The sequence below is a fragment of the Pungitius pungitius genome, chromosome 13 (genome assembly GCF_949316345.1).
Source record: "Pungitius pungitius chromosome 13, fPunPun2.1, whole genome shotgun sequence".
NCBI lineage: Eukaryota > Metazoa > Chordata > Actinopteri > Perciformes > Gasterosteidae > Pungitius > Pungitius pungitius.
In genome coordinates, this window is record NC_084912.1 from 1,330,152 (window position 1) to 1,347,824 (window position 17,673).

The window sequence follows — 17,673 nt, forward strand, 5'->3', positions numbered from 1 at the left end:
AAGGAGCCTCGAGTCTGGAACAAAGAGCCGAGTCTCTTCTGTCCTTCGGTCCCGGATGGAACCTGCAGGCTCCATTAGAGTCCCTCGTCTCACGAGGTTGGGTCAAAGCTGTTCTTGCTAACAATTCCCGACTAGTTGATTATGCCGTGATGGCTTTTGATTTGCATGTGCACGTAACCCTCCTCTGTCGACGCATGGACCTCCTTTTCCCACAGATTACATTTGTTTCTCATGAATGCCAAAACACGTTTGTGATTGAAGTCTCGGTGCATCCACGTCGGGGGGGGAGGAGCATCACCCAGGAGGCCGCTGTCCGTGTCGCGTGAAGCCCCAAATGAATCATCGGCTTTATCGATTTACGTGACTGAAATAACGCAACGAACTAACTCAGTTCAAACCCAAGCACGGTGCTTGGACAGAACATGAGTAATTGTTGATGCTGCATTAAATATTATTCTTTTTTACATAACAATGTGAACCAGTACACACAAGCTGCTCATATTATACAAACAATTAAGGTAATTGAAAGGCAGTCGGTGCGCTACACCTCTCTGAGTATCCAGTGAGGAGGAGACAGGATGTGCTGACAACTTGTAATGTAAAGCACCTGTTTGTATGAACAACAATGTAGTGATTGTGTACATGCTGATATAGAGAAGCACAAGGGAAATTCATTAGTAGTGAGTACGGGCAGATGGGTCCACCAAAGAGCAACAGCCCATTAGAGGAAGTGGATGATGGCGTCCAGAATCACACGCTGGAAAAGTCTCCAGCCATCTCTGTCAACAAAGACTCCTTTTCCCGATTGGCTGAAATGTGTCGCTGTCCTGCAGAGTTCAAGCATCTGGAAAACGGTGATCCATCACTGCCTCCACTCCCCGGACACTTGGCTGTGACCTTGAGCCACAAACAGCATTAACTGATGTTTTATAGCGACTGAATAATTATGCAGGGGCAGGAAAGGACCTTTCAGCACGCGGCCCGGCTATAAATATGGAACAAGAGGTTGATTTTGAGCCACAGCAAAAACTGATTAAATGCACAGGGGGGAAAAAGCACTGTGACGGCGGTGATTGTGATTGACTTGGAACACGGGCCTCGGGTGGAATCCATGTAGAGTTGTCCCCCCCCCCCCCCCCCTAATAGGTGTCTAATGAATTTGTGCATGGCTACAGATGTAATGATATGGCTTCTTACAATCCAACAAAGTGCAAAAATGGCTTTGAGAAGTGGAAGATGGTGCTTCCCCTATGGCTCTGTGTTATGGACAACATTCATCAAAGATTTAGATTTAAAAAGAGGGATAACTAACCTAACCCTAAGGACAACATGATAAGTAACACAAAAAACACTTCTTAAAGCAGGAACCCTACAAATTAATCAATTAATTTGACAAATGGCGATGGAAGACAAGTGTTTATATGATGTTAACTTTTTTTTCGACCTAATCATTTTGGACTTTAAAATAATTGGACTTTAACATTCAAAATATTTTCCATTTCAAAATATTTTTGAATATTTTTCCTTCAACTTTTTTGACTTCTTTCAAAACATTTTTTGATCTGATATATTTTGACTTTTTTGCCAAAACATTTTTGACCAACACATTTTTTGACCTAATATTTTTATATTAAATACAATTTTATATATTTTTCCCCATGGCATAATCTGACTATTTCTTCAAACTTCTTTTCGACCTAATCATTTTGGACTTTAAAATAATTGGACTTAAAAATTCAAAATATTTTTTACTTAATATTTCTTGACTTCTTTTTAAAAATATTTTTTACCTAATATTTCTAATCAAAAAAATCCCAACATTCTTTGTCTTTTCAAAAATTTTGACCAAGAACTTTTTTCCTTCAACTTTTTTGAATCAAAATATTTTGACTTCTTTCAAAAAAAATTGATCTGATAAATGTTGACTTTTTTTCCCAAAACATTTTTTGACCTACACATTTTTGATATAATTGAATATTTTTTCAAAATATTTTTTGACCTAATATTTTTTTACTTTTCATTTTTTTTCTTCAATTCTCCTTTGACCTGACATTTTTGGGATTTTTTTTCCCATGACATACTCTGACTATTTTTTCAAACTCCTTTTCGAACTAATCATTTTGGAACTTTTTTCAAAATATGTTTGACCTAATATTTCTTTCTTTAAAAAAATATTTTGACCTAATATTTTTAAAAATTTTTTCACAACATTATTTGACTTTTCAAAATATTTTTGACCTTGAAATTTTTTCCTTCAATTTTTTTGACACAGCATAGTTTGACTTTTCTTTCCAAAACTTTTTTTGACCAACACATTTTTGAGCTAATATTTTATTTTCTTTCCAAAACATTTTTGACGTAATATTAATAGAATTCTTTTTCAAACATTTTTTGACAAACACATTTTTGACCTAATGACCATTTTCTGACTTTGTTTTCCAAAACATTTTGACTAACATGTTTTCACCTAATTTATCAGATTTTCTTAGAAAAAATAATATTCTTTTTCAAAACATTTCGACCATTTTCTGACTTTTTTTCCCAAAAGATTTTTTACCCAAATATTTTAAAACTTTCTTCTCAAAATATTTTTTACCTAATTCTAGACTTTTTGGAAAACATTTGACTTTTTTTTACCATGACATTTTTTTAAACTTTTTTTTCCAAAACATTTTGACTAACATGTTTTCACCTAATTTATCAGATTTTCTTTGAAAAAATATTCTTTTTCAAAACATTTCGACCATTTTTTGACTTTTTTTTCAAAATAATTTTTGACTTAATTAATTTTTACTTACCTTTAATTTTTTTTTTCAAAACATAGTTGACTTTTTTTCTATTTTCTATTATTTTTTTACTTTTTATTTTTAATTAACATTTGTCCTTTTTTTTCTAAAATATTTTCCAACTTAATAGTATTTGACTTTTTTTCAATTTCCTTTGTCCCACAGGATGATGGCGTCCACATCAGAGAATCACACGCTGGAAAACTTTCTGCTCCGAGGTGTAGGACTTCTTTTCCCGATTAGCTGAAATATCTCGCTGTCCGAGTTCAAGCGTCTGGAAAACGGTGATCCATCACTGCCTCCACTGCCCGGACACTTGATATTTTTAAACTTCTCTTTCAAAATATTTTTACCTTATATTTCTTAACGTTTTTCCTTCAACTTTTTTGATCTAATATATTTTTACTTTTTTCCCATGACATATTATGGTTAATATAAGGTTTCATGTTTTGCCCAAATCCCCCACAAAGTAAACCATGACTTCTTGGAGCAGATTCAAATCAGCATTGTAGTAATGTATCTTGTCCCACATTCTCTTGTTTAGATCAGCAACCCCATCAGAAGTCTTAATTTTAAAGTCTCATCAGATGCATCTGAGCCGAGAGGCTGACCTTCACTCTAACTCCCTCATCACGGCCACTTTAAATACACAAAGAGGTGTATTTAAAGGTTTGAGATAATCAAGTAATGGAAGTCAGGTGTGTCAGCTAAGACAGGTGAGATGAGTAGCTAAAGCCCATTTCATTAGGGCCTTTGTTAGCCAGAATAATAATAATTAAAGCAAGATTAGAATAAAAAAGGTCTGCTGCAGAGAGACAAAAGAAATGATGATAGAAACTAATATTTTGAAGTGCTCCGTGATGAAAGGCTCTGGATGAACACAAACCTTTCAAACACAAAGCCATGAACTCCTTCTCATCTTCTGTGATGTGAGACTCTCCTCTAGAATGGTAATCATGGCACAACAGATTAGCCCAACATCCTCTGGGTGGGTTTATTCATCGTCATTATTCCCACTGTTGTCTATATTTAGGAGTTATATGCAGCTAAGCACCTAATGCGAGTGAAACCGCATTAATCTCATAAATATTCCCAACAGACCGGCAGCATTTTGGAGATTAATCCTCAGCAGTTTGTTGTTCATTCACGGGCTGAATTAAGTGAGCTTGAAAGTGAGCCAAGACAAACATCTTAGATGCAGGAGCTGCGGTCACATTTCAATCCACCCCGACCTCTGCTGAGGACAGAAACAGATGCTCAGCTGTGGATGTGCACGGCGAGTCGTTGCAATCTGTGAATCTGAACCCCATGTGTTACTGGCAGGAAGTGAGTTAATCAGCCACACATCGGTTTGTTTAACATGTTGTAATTTGAATTCCAAACACTTTAACATTAATAAATATGAAAATGATTAATTCATATTAATGATTACAATAACACATGAGGAGCGAAACTTGTCAGCTCCAACATCAATTTAATTGAACAATATGGCGAGTGATCCTTTTGTAGATTGAGTCACTTCAGAGCCCAACTTAAAGCCCTATAGACTGGTCAATGTAACCTCCTACAATGGTTCAAATTCTATCTCATAAAAAAGTGACTCATTATGTTTCCAACTAAAATCCACTAACATGCAGTCTTTTCAAAATCGACTTGAGGTCCGTTTATGACCAGCGGGTTTCCGATGGAGCCGCTGGGGTCTCTGATCTGATAGCAGGCGGCTGTTAATTATCCGGCCCACATAACGACATCACAGCAGATCTCCTCCTCTGTTCAGAGCATCTTCATTAAATGTTTATATCAGGAGTCTGGCTGCTGCGTTTGACTTTGTGAAACTTTTTTGGCAAAGTCAAGTGTGGGCATTCGGTTCCTCCAGTGTCCACTTCTACATCTTCTTTGGCCAGAATGTCTGCGCTTTAATGAAGCCACACTCGTCTGGATGAGTGTGTGTGTGTCTGTGTGTGTGATAAAGCCTGACGCATCCGCACGCTCACACACAGATTCATGTCAACAGCCTTTCGAAATGTCACGTTGTGAAGGAGGGACCGTGGGAAGCTTAAATGATGTAAACGTGTGTCAATAGAGAAATGATGGATTCGGACGTTGAGGTTTCTAAACCATTCTGGACCAGCAAGCTGCAGCTCATCATGTCACAGCGTTTAATGTTCAGTCTTATTTTTCCCAGCATGCATCTGATTAGATTGATAAATGGAACTGCAGATGGGGGGAACATAACACACGAGTTTTCCAAACTTATGAAATGATTTGTTCTGTATTAGTTATAAGACACATGGGATGTTTTTGTTGTATTGAACAGAGAGTCCACAGCAAACGGGTCCTACTCAATACTTTTACTGTTCAGAACAACATCGAGAGCTGGAGGCAGGAAAGTGAAAGAAAAAATGAAGCAGAGGAAAATAAATAAGAGTTGTGCCTCGCTTTGTGCTTTCTACGGAATGGAACAGGTGCAAAAAAATTGAAATTAGAAAAAAAACAACAACAACAACAAACAACCACTTAAATAGAGTAAATCACTCAAAACACCAAACACTCATTATCCAGATTGGAAAAATGTATTTAAATGCCCTCACCTGTTTTTAACTTTCATACCAACAAAACCCACTGTAGAAAAACACAGTTCGTCATTTGATCGCTCCAACGTGCCTGAGGAAAGGACCGGTTTAAAGTCCAATATACGGAAATACGTCTTTAAATATTTACGGTTGCTCTCCTGCAGGCAGACGTATTACAAACCGCGTCCTCGTCCAGTCTCTGCAAACCACAGGACACGAGACCAGAGGAGAACACGACTTCTGGCTCTCTCTGCTCGGCCTCAGTTTGAGTAGAGTCTGCTTTTTGGCGTCTCCGTCTCCGTCCGAGTCCAAACCTCCTAAATAAAATACTCCTTCTGGTTCTCGCTCGGGCCGCCGCGCGAGCAGCTGCGGCCGCCGTTGTCGTCGGGCTTCGGGGGCGTCTTCCCCTCCTGCCCCCGACACGTGCCTTTCCCCCGGTAGAGGACCCGCGCCGCCACGGCCAACGCCGCCACGGTCACGAAGATCGCCACCGCTATCACGCCTGCAAGGCAGAGGACAGGGCGCAGGTCAAAGGTCACTGCTGTAGTTACATGTAAGCCGCATCATTGCCGTCAAATGTTGTCATTTAAGTTTATGTTTGATCAGTCAACGCACCATATATTGTTTAAGCAATATATTTGAAGAAGTAACCATCTTATTAAATGAGTTTATACTGGACTGTTATAGCTGGAATGTCTTTCATTTTGAGTTGAATATTTTGGTGCCTGTAAACAAAAGGAGCCCCAGAGCACTTTCTCTCCTGCAGGGGGCCAAACCCGAAGGCGCTGAAGCCTCCTTTGAGGACTCAGAAAGTGGCATCAGACGCCCCTCGTATCCCGATTGAGGATAATGGCCAAAGGTTGCAGGGAGAAACATACGGTACCTCCAATCAGAGCCGAGTCCCTCCTGATGGCATTCACCACAGGCTGACCTGTTCCCACGGATCCGGACTGGCCTGCAGCACAAAGACACAGAAGGAAAGAGACAGAAGCATGTGAAGGCACAAAGGAAAGAGCAGAGGGGTCGAATGCAAACGAACAACGAGGTAGACGAAGAGGACAAAATGAAGGTGAGCGGATGAGAAGCAAAGAGACATGGGGAGCATTGGGGAAAGATACGACAACGGAAACGGAATAAATGACCTTGGGGTAGGTCTTTGTTTGGGCTCAAACTAGAAGAAGCGTGCCCTCTGACCTGACAGGTGGTGTCTGGTTCCCGCTGCGTGGGGATCGGCGGAGGTGGAGCCACAAATGGACTGGACCAGTGGGCCGGTGACCACCACGGGGCTGGTGTCCGGGTGGAGCAGGGCAGCCTTCAGAGGGCTGACGGAGTTAAAGAGGACGCCGGACAGACAGCCGGTGAAGCCCCGAGAGGCCAGCCGGGACAGCTCCGGGTCCAACTCGGCCGAGTCTGGAGAGAAAGGGTACGTGCACTCGAGTTAAGGTCAGAGTTACATTTGTGGTTTGGAGTGAAACGTCTCAACAACGTTTGGATGGATTATGTGTCACATAAAACTCATCCTGTCCTGAGAGTGGCCGGTATTTACTTTAATTTCCATGTTTGTTCTGTAGCTATTACATGGTCTAGACTGCCGCCCTGAGGGTCCCCTCATCGTGACGAAGCGTTCAGTACATCATTGTGCTCTTCAGGCTCACTTACCGTGAACCCTGCCGAGAACCAGCGACCGGACGGAGTTGAATTCTACATCGGACGTCAGGTTGAAGTCCTCTTTGGTGTTCTGGTCAATCTGGTAAAATGCAACATATATTACAACGGGTGGAAACCCTGGCTATCATTCAGGACCAAAGAGGAGTATTAGAAAGACTGTAAAGGAGACCCTTCCCTTCAGACTCTGGTAAAGAGCGTAGTTTAATCCAACTGTTTCACTGCGGTCAGCTTTTATCATCGTCCTGCGAACAGTGGAATGTGTTCTTGTACATTACCTGCACCGAGGCGGCGGCGGCCCTCCTGCTGACCACGACGGCGTGGAGCCGTCCATCGGCGAGGTTCGTCACTTTGCTTCTCAGGATGTCAGCGGCTCTGCTGCTGTCCAGACGGTATCTCACCTCCAGCATGTCTGCACAGTATCAGCAACGGACTTAATAGCAAATGACATAGTAATACAACTATTTGTTGTTATTGTGTCAACATATTAAAGATTTTAACTTTGTGTTTTAGTTTAATAAATCACTATAATTCTTTTAAACTGAACCAGTGAAACTTTCTTTCCAAACATCGTCTACTTTCAAAAAGGGTCTCAAGGGAAGTCAAGATATTTCAGGGAACAGCAGGTGAATAATAAACCCAGAAAAAAATGTACATCAAGAAAATTAGCCAAATACTGCCAGAAATGATATACAGACAGAAGTTAATTCATTTAATGTTCTTGTCATTCAGAAATGATTTCATTGCGTAATGTCTGCAGGCTGTGGATGATAAGACACATTGAAAAGCGTATTTTCCATTTTACAGAGCAAATGGATAATAACTAGTCCACATTAATGCATTGTAGGAATTCATAAAAGCATAACTTTGGAAATGTGAAAGCATGAAGCCCTCAGGCCACGGTGACCTCAAACATTTTTCTACGTAAGCTATAAATAATGTATTTATAATCAGCCCTGCTTCTTGCCTTTGTATCTTACTCATTAGAGGAGAAGAAAAGGTGAAGCGTGAGAAGCAGCTGCACAGTGTGTTCACGCCACAGTGACCACGGGGAACAAGTCACACCAGGTGACGACAGCACTGACATGCACGCCTCTCTAAGAAGAAGCATGTGTTTCTTCATATCACTAGTTTTTAGTTCTCTCTTCTTACAGAAGCCATAGGAAGACATCAAAGGGATTTCAAGGATGAGAAACGGTCAGAGTCATTCATTATATTCAGCTTTCACTTCTGAAAGAAAGAAATTAAGACGTGACCTTCCGAACTGATTGTTTCGGAACTCTTAGAAAGGTTTGTCATCCGTAACAATGTAAAGTAGAAACGCAACGTAACAAAATATAAGATCCCAATTTAACGTAACAATGTAATGTAACGTTACGTAACATAACAAAACAATAACATAACGATGTTACTTGACAATGCAGCGTAACAAAACAATATAACGCAACAATTGAATATAACAATGTAACGTAACAATGTAGCATAACAACTAAAGTAGCAATTTAATGTAACAAATGAACGTATCAATGTAATGCAGCGATGTAAATTAATAATGTAGCCTACTTATGTAACTACGCAACATGTATCGTAACAATGTATTGTAACAATGTAGTGTAACAATGTAGCATAACAACGTAGAGTAATAATGTAGCATAACAATGTAGCGTAACAATGTAGCATAACAATGTAGCGTAACAATGTAGCGTAATAATGTAGCGTAATAATGTAGCGTAATAATGTAGCATAACAATGTAGCGTAATAATGTAGCGTAACAATGTAGCGTAACAATGTAGCATAACAATGTAGCGTAACAATGTAGCGTAACAATGTAGTGTAACAATGTAGCATAACAACGTAGAGTAATAATGTAGCATAACAATGTAGCGTAACAATGTAGCATAACAATGTAGCGTAACAATGTAGCGTAATAATGTAGCGTAATAATGTAGCGTAATAATGTAGCATAACAATGTAGCGTAATAATGTAGCGTAACAATGTAGCGTAACAATGTAGCATAACAATGTAGCGTAACAATGTAGCGTAACAATGTAGCGTAACAATGTAGCGTAACAATGTAGCGTAACAATGTAGCGTCTGACCCTTGCAGTTTGTTGGTGTGCTTCGTACGATCATTTTCAAGCACAAGGAGGAATCGATGAATTGGATTCAGTGCATAAACTGTTAAAGCATGAAATTGAATGAGCACTGACATTAGAATAAGCTGCTAAAAAACAACCTCAAACCCTCTTCTTTAATACAAGAAAACAATGCCTTGAAAATATTGTGTTGGTATTTGTATTTATTTATGTTGGTGTTTGTTTGCCTTTTGAGTTCCATTTTCATTCAAGTAGCCTCTGAATGCTTTCAGGTCTGTAATCATAAGTAATCATCAGTGATTACGGACCTGTTGTTCTAACTTTCCGATCTAGATGGATGAAAACTACCCGGGGGATTGTTAAAAGATAAGAAGGCAATATTCTGAATCTGATACAAATCCCATAAAAAAGACTACGGCAAATTCTTTTCTGAAACACTGAAGACAGTCACAGTATTCAATCACCAAAAAGAAACCTTTATCAGCTGCCTTTCACTCGCCTCTCGTCTGATTCAACACTGCGTTGTTGAAAGGAGGAATGGAGCAAGAGAACAGAAAGGAGTGGGAGCCGAGCAGGAGGAGAAGCTGACAGGAGGTTTGCTTTAGAAGAAAAGAAGGATTTATGGATGATCCTTAGAGCCACCAATCCTCAACTCTATACAGCACTTTATCGGACAGTTAAGAAGATGAAGCGAGGATACATTTCTTGTATCAAATAAGCAAAACAAACGTTGAAAGTCAAACGTTTTTATACGTCAAAAAATGTTTATTGTATTATAATTTAAGGGATCTGCAAGCCACCAACATTTGAATTTAAGGGTGTAAGGAAATACCATTTGGAATTGATTGACTGCATTCAAATATTCGTCTCTTAGAAAAATGGGAGATATTTTCCGGTACTGGTTTCAGAAATGTCGTGCTCTGAAGTTGGATGTAACGGTGACTGTGATATATGCAACTCTATGAACATGATGCTGCAAATAGATTATCTAAAATATATGCATCCTTGTGTCATGATACTTGACAATAAACACTGGAACATTCAGGGCCAGCCAATGAAATCCATGGAAGCATTAGAGAGGAGGTAAAGCCTCCAGAGGCTTTACCACGGCTCTCACCGTGCTGGTTGAGCAGCAGAGCCAGGTACTCTCTGCGGGAGGAGCCCACGAAGAGGAGCAGGGCTGGACTCTGGAGGCTCCTGAAGCTCAGGGAGAGATTCTCCGCCCTCAGGTCCAGGTCGGAGGAGACAGAGGAGGACGGAGAGCCGCCGCTGCTCCGGTTCGGCTCGTTGAAGGCGTAGCTGACGGATGTCTCCGACTTGAAGCTGGCTGAAACCTCTGCAGGAGGAGAAGGAGGGAGGAGACACTGTCATTTTCAGCTGCTATGCCGCTCATGCTGGATGTGCTTTTTGGGGGATTTTGGCTGATAAACGTTTGCTTTGCAGGGACACTATGCCTCCCATTTGAATATGGGTAATTATAGATCTGTACATGGGGCAGTGACTAATTAGTTGAGCTCGTGGTGCCACAAAACCCTGCCAGGTGAAAAGAACAATGCAAAATGTGACTGCTAACTAAATCCCCTGTGTGTATGTGGGATGTGATTCGCCGCTGGGCTGTTAACTATTGCATAAGTATAACTGCTGAAGTGAGAAGTGCAGGCGTGTGGTCTGATAAGAACTCAATAAGAAATCTGCACACAGCTCTTATACTTTCAAACTTTCTGCACTAAATCTATGGTTAAATGCTGGGATAATCTTATTGCAGTGTGTTAACATGTGTGTTTGCCATCATCGTCATCATGTCAAACATGTCATACACATATGAAATATGCGGGTGGTGCACGTCGAGGACCTCGGTCGCAGAAAGCCCCGGTGTGAGCGGACCAGCTGCAGTCGCAGGCGAAGCTGCTGCTTCTCTCCACGCAGCGGCCCCGGTTCTGGCAGAGCGAGCCGTAGCTGCTGCAGTGGCCCGGGCAGCCGGCCTGCACGCCGGGCGTCACCCTGGCCCGGCCCTCCAGGTCCAGCGTGACGCCGTTCAGCTGCAGGGAGCGCATGCAGCCCCGGAAGCCCCTCTGCCTGGACGCCGTGCCGCCTGGAGGGGAGACACGCAGGAGGTTTGGAGTAAATAACTTCACTGTCCACATTCTATTTGTATGAGTTGATGAAGGTTCTGTGAAAAGAGGTGTGGATCAGCTGTTCGTTATGGAACCAAACCTGTGATTTTCTACATTGAAGCTACAAATCATCACAGCTTTATGTTGCTGTTGACATTTTGTCAAGCTTATCCCCGTTTCTGAATGATGCAAGAAACTTTCCTCTGTCTTCATTATTTCCTATCTCCAAGTCGCTCTACTGCGCACGGGAGAACAGCTGGAGTGCACGAGGATGAAGTCGACCCTACTCTACCTCAGTTATCGAAACGTCTCTGTGATCAGGACAGAGACCGATTTGTTACTCTGCACCTCGGGGGACAAAGATGTGTCGACATTCCCTCAACCCGACTTTAACATATTATTCTCTTCAGGGGGAAATTTAAACTCCAAAAGTCCTTTTTTTCCAACTTCTCGCTTTGCAACCTCCGACTGTCCCCTGAGGTTCATCCTTCTTACGGAGTACGGGGGTCGTTCGGCTTTGAATAGCGTTAAAGCCCAGTAAATGCAGGTGTCCAAGGAAATCAACTGTTTTAGACGATCCTCGTAATCAGGGACCAGGAGGAATAAAGGCGGCGTAATTGCTGAGGTTTTCAGATTAAGGGTAAATGGATCTGGCTTAAATCGTCCGCTTTAATGACCAAAGACATCGTAGCGATACGTCCCCAGTAGACGAGGACACACACACACACACACACACACACACGCACACACACACACACACACACACACACACACACACACACACCTACGAACAGCTGGCTGTTGAGCTGCAGGTGGATGTGCCCGGCGGCGGGGGCCTCCCTCGCGGCGGCGGGGTGCTCGTCCACGCGGAGCGACGCCTCCTTGACGTTGCGCTCGGCGCGCACGCGGTGCCACCTGTCGTCGTCCAGCGGGGAGACGGCCGTCATGGCGACCTCCGTCGGCCCGTTGCCCACGTCGAAGGAGAAGAGGACCTCGGTGGAAGCTGAGCGGGAGGCAGGAGAGACTGTTGGTGTAAAAGGGGCTTCTCATCTTCTCAAACGCTCTCTCCTCACTCCTTCTCCTCTCCTCACTCCTTCTCATCTCCTCACTCCTTCTCCTCTCCTCACTCCTTCTCCTCTCCTCACTCCTCCTCTCCTCACTCCTTCTCCTCTCCTCACTCCTTCTCCTCTCCTCACTCCTTCTCCTCTCCTCACTCCTCCTCCTCTCCTCACTCCTTCTCCTCTCTCCTCTAACAGCTCCTGGTCATCTCAAGTGCAGCCACGGAGATAATTGTCGGTTGTTGTGTTTTTATTTTCACACAACAAGAAGCTCCTTAATGTGACCTTTATGTCTGAAGTAACCAAATAACTGCAGGCACATGACTACAGATATTCTAAAACATATTACAAATATTAAAAATGTGATTACTGTGTAATTTATGGCTTTGAAAGAATCTTTTCCATTCTGAAAGCAACTGTTAATTAAAACAAATGTACAAATAAAAGGTCTTTACTCACAGCAGAGCTCGATCCGAATGAAGTCTTTGATGCCCAGGTTTTCCAGGAAGACGCCGGAGGAAGAAGACGTCTTAAACAGGAAGGAGATGTCGGCGCTCAGCTCGCCGTGGAACGTGGGAAAGTGGAGGTAAGACGTCTCCTGCTCGAAATATGCAGCGTTCCACATGTTTTCTGCAAATAAACCAAAAGCCGCTCAGTCGTGGCTGTGGAATTCAACGCAATACGACAGCTAAATGTCACCTGTTGCCAGGGTTACACACAGGTAGAGGGCTCTGGACTCGACTTACTGTCTCCATGACAACGGAGAGGCCCGACCCTGTAGGCGCCCTCTGAGCCGGGCCTCTGGACGTCCCCCAGCACCAGAGACCTGACGGGGAGGGTCTCCTTGTGGGTCAGCAGGCCTGAGTCATTGACCCTGGAAAGAGGGGGGGGGGGGACGCTTTTAAAGAGGAAGCCACAGACTAGAGGAAGAAAATGAAGTTAAATATCAATTATGAAGAACTCTGAATCAAACTGCCCTAGAAGGTAGAGTTTCGGTAATGAGACGTGAACGCGGCGTGATCTTAAGCACACGGTACCATTCGCCGCGGCCGGCGTCACAGTTGCAGGAGTGTCGGGGGTCCACGCAGTTCTCCCCCAGGCCACAGGAACACTGCTGGCTGCCCGGCGGAGCTCCGCCCCAATAAGTCTGCACCTGTCCGTCACCGGGACCCCCCACCCACCAGCTGAGCAGAGGGCCGTCTGCAACACACACCCAACCCCCCCCCCCCCAGGCCGGTTAGTCCTCTGATGAGGGTCTCTGTAGACCCCGTTAGAGAGGAACCAATGAAAAGGCTTTTGTTCTGCTGGTATTTTACCCGGCGTGTTGAGGAGGCGGGACCTCCTGCAGTGGTAGCTCAGTTCCTGCTCGCAGTGCTCCGATTGGCCGATGACGGCCGCCAGCTGCTCCTCCTCGGACGCGTACTCGAAGTGGGCGGAGTGACGCCCCCCCCCCGGCGCCGGCCGGACCCCCGTAAGGGCCGTGTTGTTGTGCTGGATCACCATCCAGGTGTGGTCCTCTGTGGGATTATAAAGCAAAGCCTTTATTTGAGGGAAGGGCGGGCGGCGGCAGAGGGGGGGCCGGGGTGGGGGGGTTCTGATGTGTGTGTTTGCAGCCACCTGTCATGTTGCAGTACATCAGCTGCGCTCCGATGGGGCCGCTGCCGTCCACGTCGATGTAATAATGGCCTGAGGTGTTGCCCCGGTGCTTGTACGCCTCACAGGACTGCTCGTATATCGCTGGGGAGGAAGAGACGCAGCATCATCATCATCATCATCATCATCATCACTGTAGACACGCAAAAAGAAGCAACAATCATGCCGTCACGTTTGATCTAGATTCAAGAATGAAGAGTTTCCTTCTCCCTCATGTGTCCATACGCCCACAGCAATGTCTGCAGGTGGTATCACTCCACGCAACAAGTGAACACACACACACACCCACACACACACACACACACACACACACACGGCTTACAGCTGTGGCAGGTGGCTCCGCTGTAGCCGGTGCCGGAGCAGTTGCAGTGGAAGGTGCTCCATGACTGACTGCAGCTGCCTCTGTGCTCACAGTGGCTCTGAGAACACCTGAGAGGGAGGCAGAAGGGAGGAGGGGGGAGGAGGGGGGGGGGACTCTTTGATCATCCAGGTCAACCTGATTAACATCAGCGCTCAGGTTCCACTCACAGGTCGGTTGGGGTAAAACAGCAAAAACATCCACTTAAGTTTTAGTGAAGATGAAAGCTGCTCGATGCGACACCTTTACTTAGTTTCATCTCTTCTTCTCTCTTTTATCACCGTGACAACACTGGGCAAAACACAATTAGTGAATGTGTGAAGCTCAGTGTGTGATCAGAACCCGTCACCACGACAGAGGTGGTCCTGGTCCTCTGAAGCATCCTTCTCACACAACTTAACGGAGCAAAGCTTTGTAAACACATTGAGGTCGGATTTAGCTGATTAAAAAAACAGCCCCGTTGTTGTTAGCTTGTCTTCAACCTTCACATCAGAGAGAGAGAGAGAGAGAGAGAGAGAGAGAGCAGCATGTATTTTTAATCTCACAGTTCGCAAAACTCACTTTAAGAAAAAAAACGCCTTACTCAGCAGGCTCCTCAGATGTTTAAATCTGTTTTTTGACACCAATTTCTTTGCTTTCTTTTTTCTCTAAAAAGAGTCAGCAGGGATGGAGGCAGGTGGGCACTCGGTGCATTTTAAATTCCGCCAGTCCATTGTTCATTGTCCATCGCTTATCTGCACGTGTGCGCACCTTGCAGACCCCCTTTGCTCCCCGTAGACCTCCTAAACGCGGTGAGCAGGAGGTTGGAAGAAGGATAAAATCATCTGACACTTATTTGAAACAAGGCAGCCGCGTCACGTTCTAATAGCGGCGTGTTATTGCTCAAACAAAGTCGCAGGTGAGTATTCAGCATCTTCCTGTTGATGCTCCAGGTGTGTGAAGGCCTCTGATCAAATGAGATTTACATATAAATGATTCTATTGGGTGTTTCTGATGTGGGTTCAGGAGGCTCGCCTCGCTATTCAGTGCTGGATGTTATTCGTGGCACTTTTACGTTGGTTTTCCCCCGAGGGTCGGAATGAGAACATAAAAGCAACGATGAACATAAGCAGGCGTGAGATCATTATTACGATCATCTGGCAGAAACAGTGTGAACAGCAGAGAGCCAAGAGGCCAAAGGAGAAGACTCTGCATCCACTGAACCCACGCAGCCAAACAACTTCTCACAAAGAAATCACATTCTGAAGAGAGCAAAGCCCACGTCTTTACACCTCGTGTGGCAGGCAAAACGGATCGTTTTCTCAGAGAGGAGACGTGTTGGGGGGCTGTCAATATTCCCTCTGTATCCAATCCGTGGTGTCTAATAATCTACAGGATTAACCGAGTTTACAAAGTGAGAGAGATGCTCTTTTCTGAGGATACTTTCGAAGACAATTTGGTAAGAACCAACATTTTCCTGGATAAATAAAGTTAAGATCCCACCAGCATGTTGCGTAACCTTTGCTTTAGTCGACCTCCTCTTGCAAAACATAATACGACAAAGGCTCTTTTTTTTCGGGTGGGGTCTGACCTGTCCAAGATGCCACACATGTCGATCTGGAGGTGACTGTAGTTTCCCATCAGCCTCTGCTGCACCGGGATCAGGTCCACCGGCTGGTTGTGCACGGTCAGCAGGCGCATGCAGCCCTGGAAACCCTTGGAGGGGTTCATGCAGTCGTGGCGGCTCTCTTCAGCGGGGCAACCTGCACACAACAACACCTCATGGAGCCTGCAACAGACTGCTGTTGGTGGTTGGAGGATCGTGCTTTATGTACTACATCGACGCCCTGCCTACCACCGAAGAACAGCTGCCCCCCCATGGTGACGAGGAACGGAGGACTGGCGTGAGCTGTGGCTCCCTCGCCTCCGTCCACGGAGACGGACAGGTGTCCTCGCCTGGAGACCAGCTCCACGGAGTGCCACTGACCGTCGTTGAGGGCGGAGCCTGAGGACACGCATCAAAGCAAGCGGGATGACGTATAGAGAGACGCAGCGATGGACTCTCTGATGTTAATCGTGTGAAGGTCAAGGGTTTTCTATTATTGGGCCCACTGGTTTTAATGGTCTTCTATACTGTTATAAGACGGAGGTTCGGCTTCACGCTGACCGGCGCTGAGCTCCAGCGGCGCCCTGCCAGCCTTGTGGATGTGCAGGTGGAGTCTGGCTCCGCTCAGGTACAACCAAGCCGCACCCTCTTGCTCCGGGAGGTCGAAGGTCAGCAGAAGCCCCGCCTCGTTCCAAGTCCGGAAGTGAAGCCCCGCCGACGCGCCCCTCGACGGCGCTTCCGTCGCCAGGGGCAACCGCAGGAAGCTCTGGGCGCTGGTGAACGTCACGGCAACAGAGGCGGGCTCGGCACAGGAAAAGGTCACGTCGCCCTGAGGTGGATGCAGAGGGGGGCGGGGGGGGGGGGGCGGGGCAAGTTACTAACCGATGGAAAACCGCACACATTGGAAGCCCTTTTTTCAGTCAGCTGACCCTGAGCCAGCTCACCTGCGCAGTGACCCGCCGGTCTCTGGTCTCAGCCAGCTGCACCAGGTCCACCCCGTCGTGGACCAGGTTCTCCAAACAGCCGTGGAAATGCCCGCTCCCCCCGACCGACCTGCGAGAGCCGAGGCCGCGGCCCGCTCCCACGCTCACCTGTATGGACGAGTGGGGGGGGTCATGTCAAATAGGAACCAATATCAGGGCAGGTGTCACCGGAAGTGAGCGGACGGGCACCTGCTCGTGGTCCCAGTGGGTGAGCCTCGGTGGGAGCTGCACCCGCAGCGAGCTGCTGTCCACCGTGAGGTTGAGGCCCCCCCCCCGGAGCTCCACGGAGACGCGGTGCCACTGCTGGTCGTCCAGCAGGCTGCCCGCGGACACCAGGCGCCGCCCGCCAGGCGACGGCGTCCGGCCTGGGGGAGAAGATGGGGGCTATGAAAACATCCAAAATACAAAGGCAGGTGATTCTTTTAAGTTTGTTTGTGATTCATTTTCCAAAAATTCTCATCAGATGATTTCAACTTTTCAGAAAACTACATTTTCAAAAAATAATGTGGTGAGGTTTCATGTAAATATCTATTATCTCTATAGTTATTTAACCTAAAAATCCTGTCTTTATTTTATAAACTTATCTTTAAAGGCCATTTTCTCTAAATGAATTATTCATTATTATCTATTATTCATTATAAACAGTTCCCAAAAAAAGGATATTGCCTGATTCTGAAGTCAGGAATCCTTTTCCTCTCATGCTTATCTCTCCTTATCTCACGAAACGACTCCCGGGTCTCTGAACTGGTGCCGTTCCCAGTTGGGGGATCACATCCCAGTGTGAGAGGCCACCAGAGAGG

At 45.2% G+C, this 17,673-nt stretch overlaps 1 protein-coding gene across 1 annotated transcript in view; it reads right to left on the reverse strand.

Annotated features, from left to right (window-relative positions):
- Positions 1-2,788: 2,788 nt before the first annotated feature.
- The window catches only part of LOC119214400 (contactin-associated protein-like 4), a 33,779-nt gene continuing 18,894 nt past the window's right edge, over positions 2,789-17,673 (reverse strand). The window contains exons 6-24 of the mRNA XM_037466156.2: positions 17,063-17,238; positions 16,835-16,981; positions 16,452-16,719; positions 16,140-16,289; positions 15,876-16,047; positions 14,270-14,376; positions 13,912-14,031; positions 13,611-13,811; positions 13,332-13,494; positions 13,041-13,168; positions 12,754-12,924; positions 12,021-12,239; positions 10,975-11,214; positions 10,240-10,458; positions 7,303-7,436; positions 7,019-7,106; positions 6,554-6,769; positions 6,243-6,314; positions 2,789-5,861 (exon numbers count right to left, since the gene is read on the reverse strand). Coding sequence (XP_037322053.2) covers positions 5,677-5,861; positions 6,243-6,314; positions 6,554-6,769; positions 7,019-7,106; positions 7,303-7,436; positions 10,240-10,458; positions 10,975-11,214; positions 12,021-12,239; positions 12,754-12,924; positions 13,041-13,168; positions 13,332-13,494; positions 13,611-13,811; positions 13,912-14,031; positions 14,270-14,376; positions 15,876-16,047; positions 16,140-16,289; positions 16,452-16,719; positions 16,835-16,981; positions 17,063-17,238 — 3,176 coding nt within the window. The 3' untranslated portion in view covers positions 2,789-5,676. The remainder of the gene's footprint in view (positions 5,862-6,242; positions 6,315-6,553; positions 6,770-7,018; positions 7,107-7,302; positions 7,437-10,239; positions 10,459-10,974; positions 11,215-12,020; positions 12,240-12,753; positions 12,925-13,040; positions 13,169-13,331; positions 13,495-13,610; positions 13,812-13,911; positions 14,032-14,269; positions 14,377-15,875; positions 16,048-16,139; positions 16,290-16,451; positions 16,720-16,834; positions 16,982-17,062; positions 17,239-17,673) is intronic.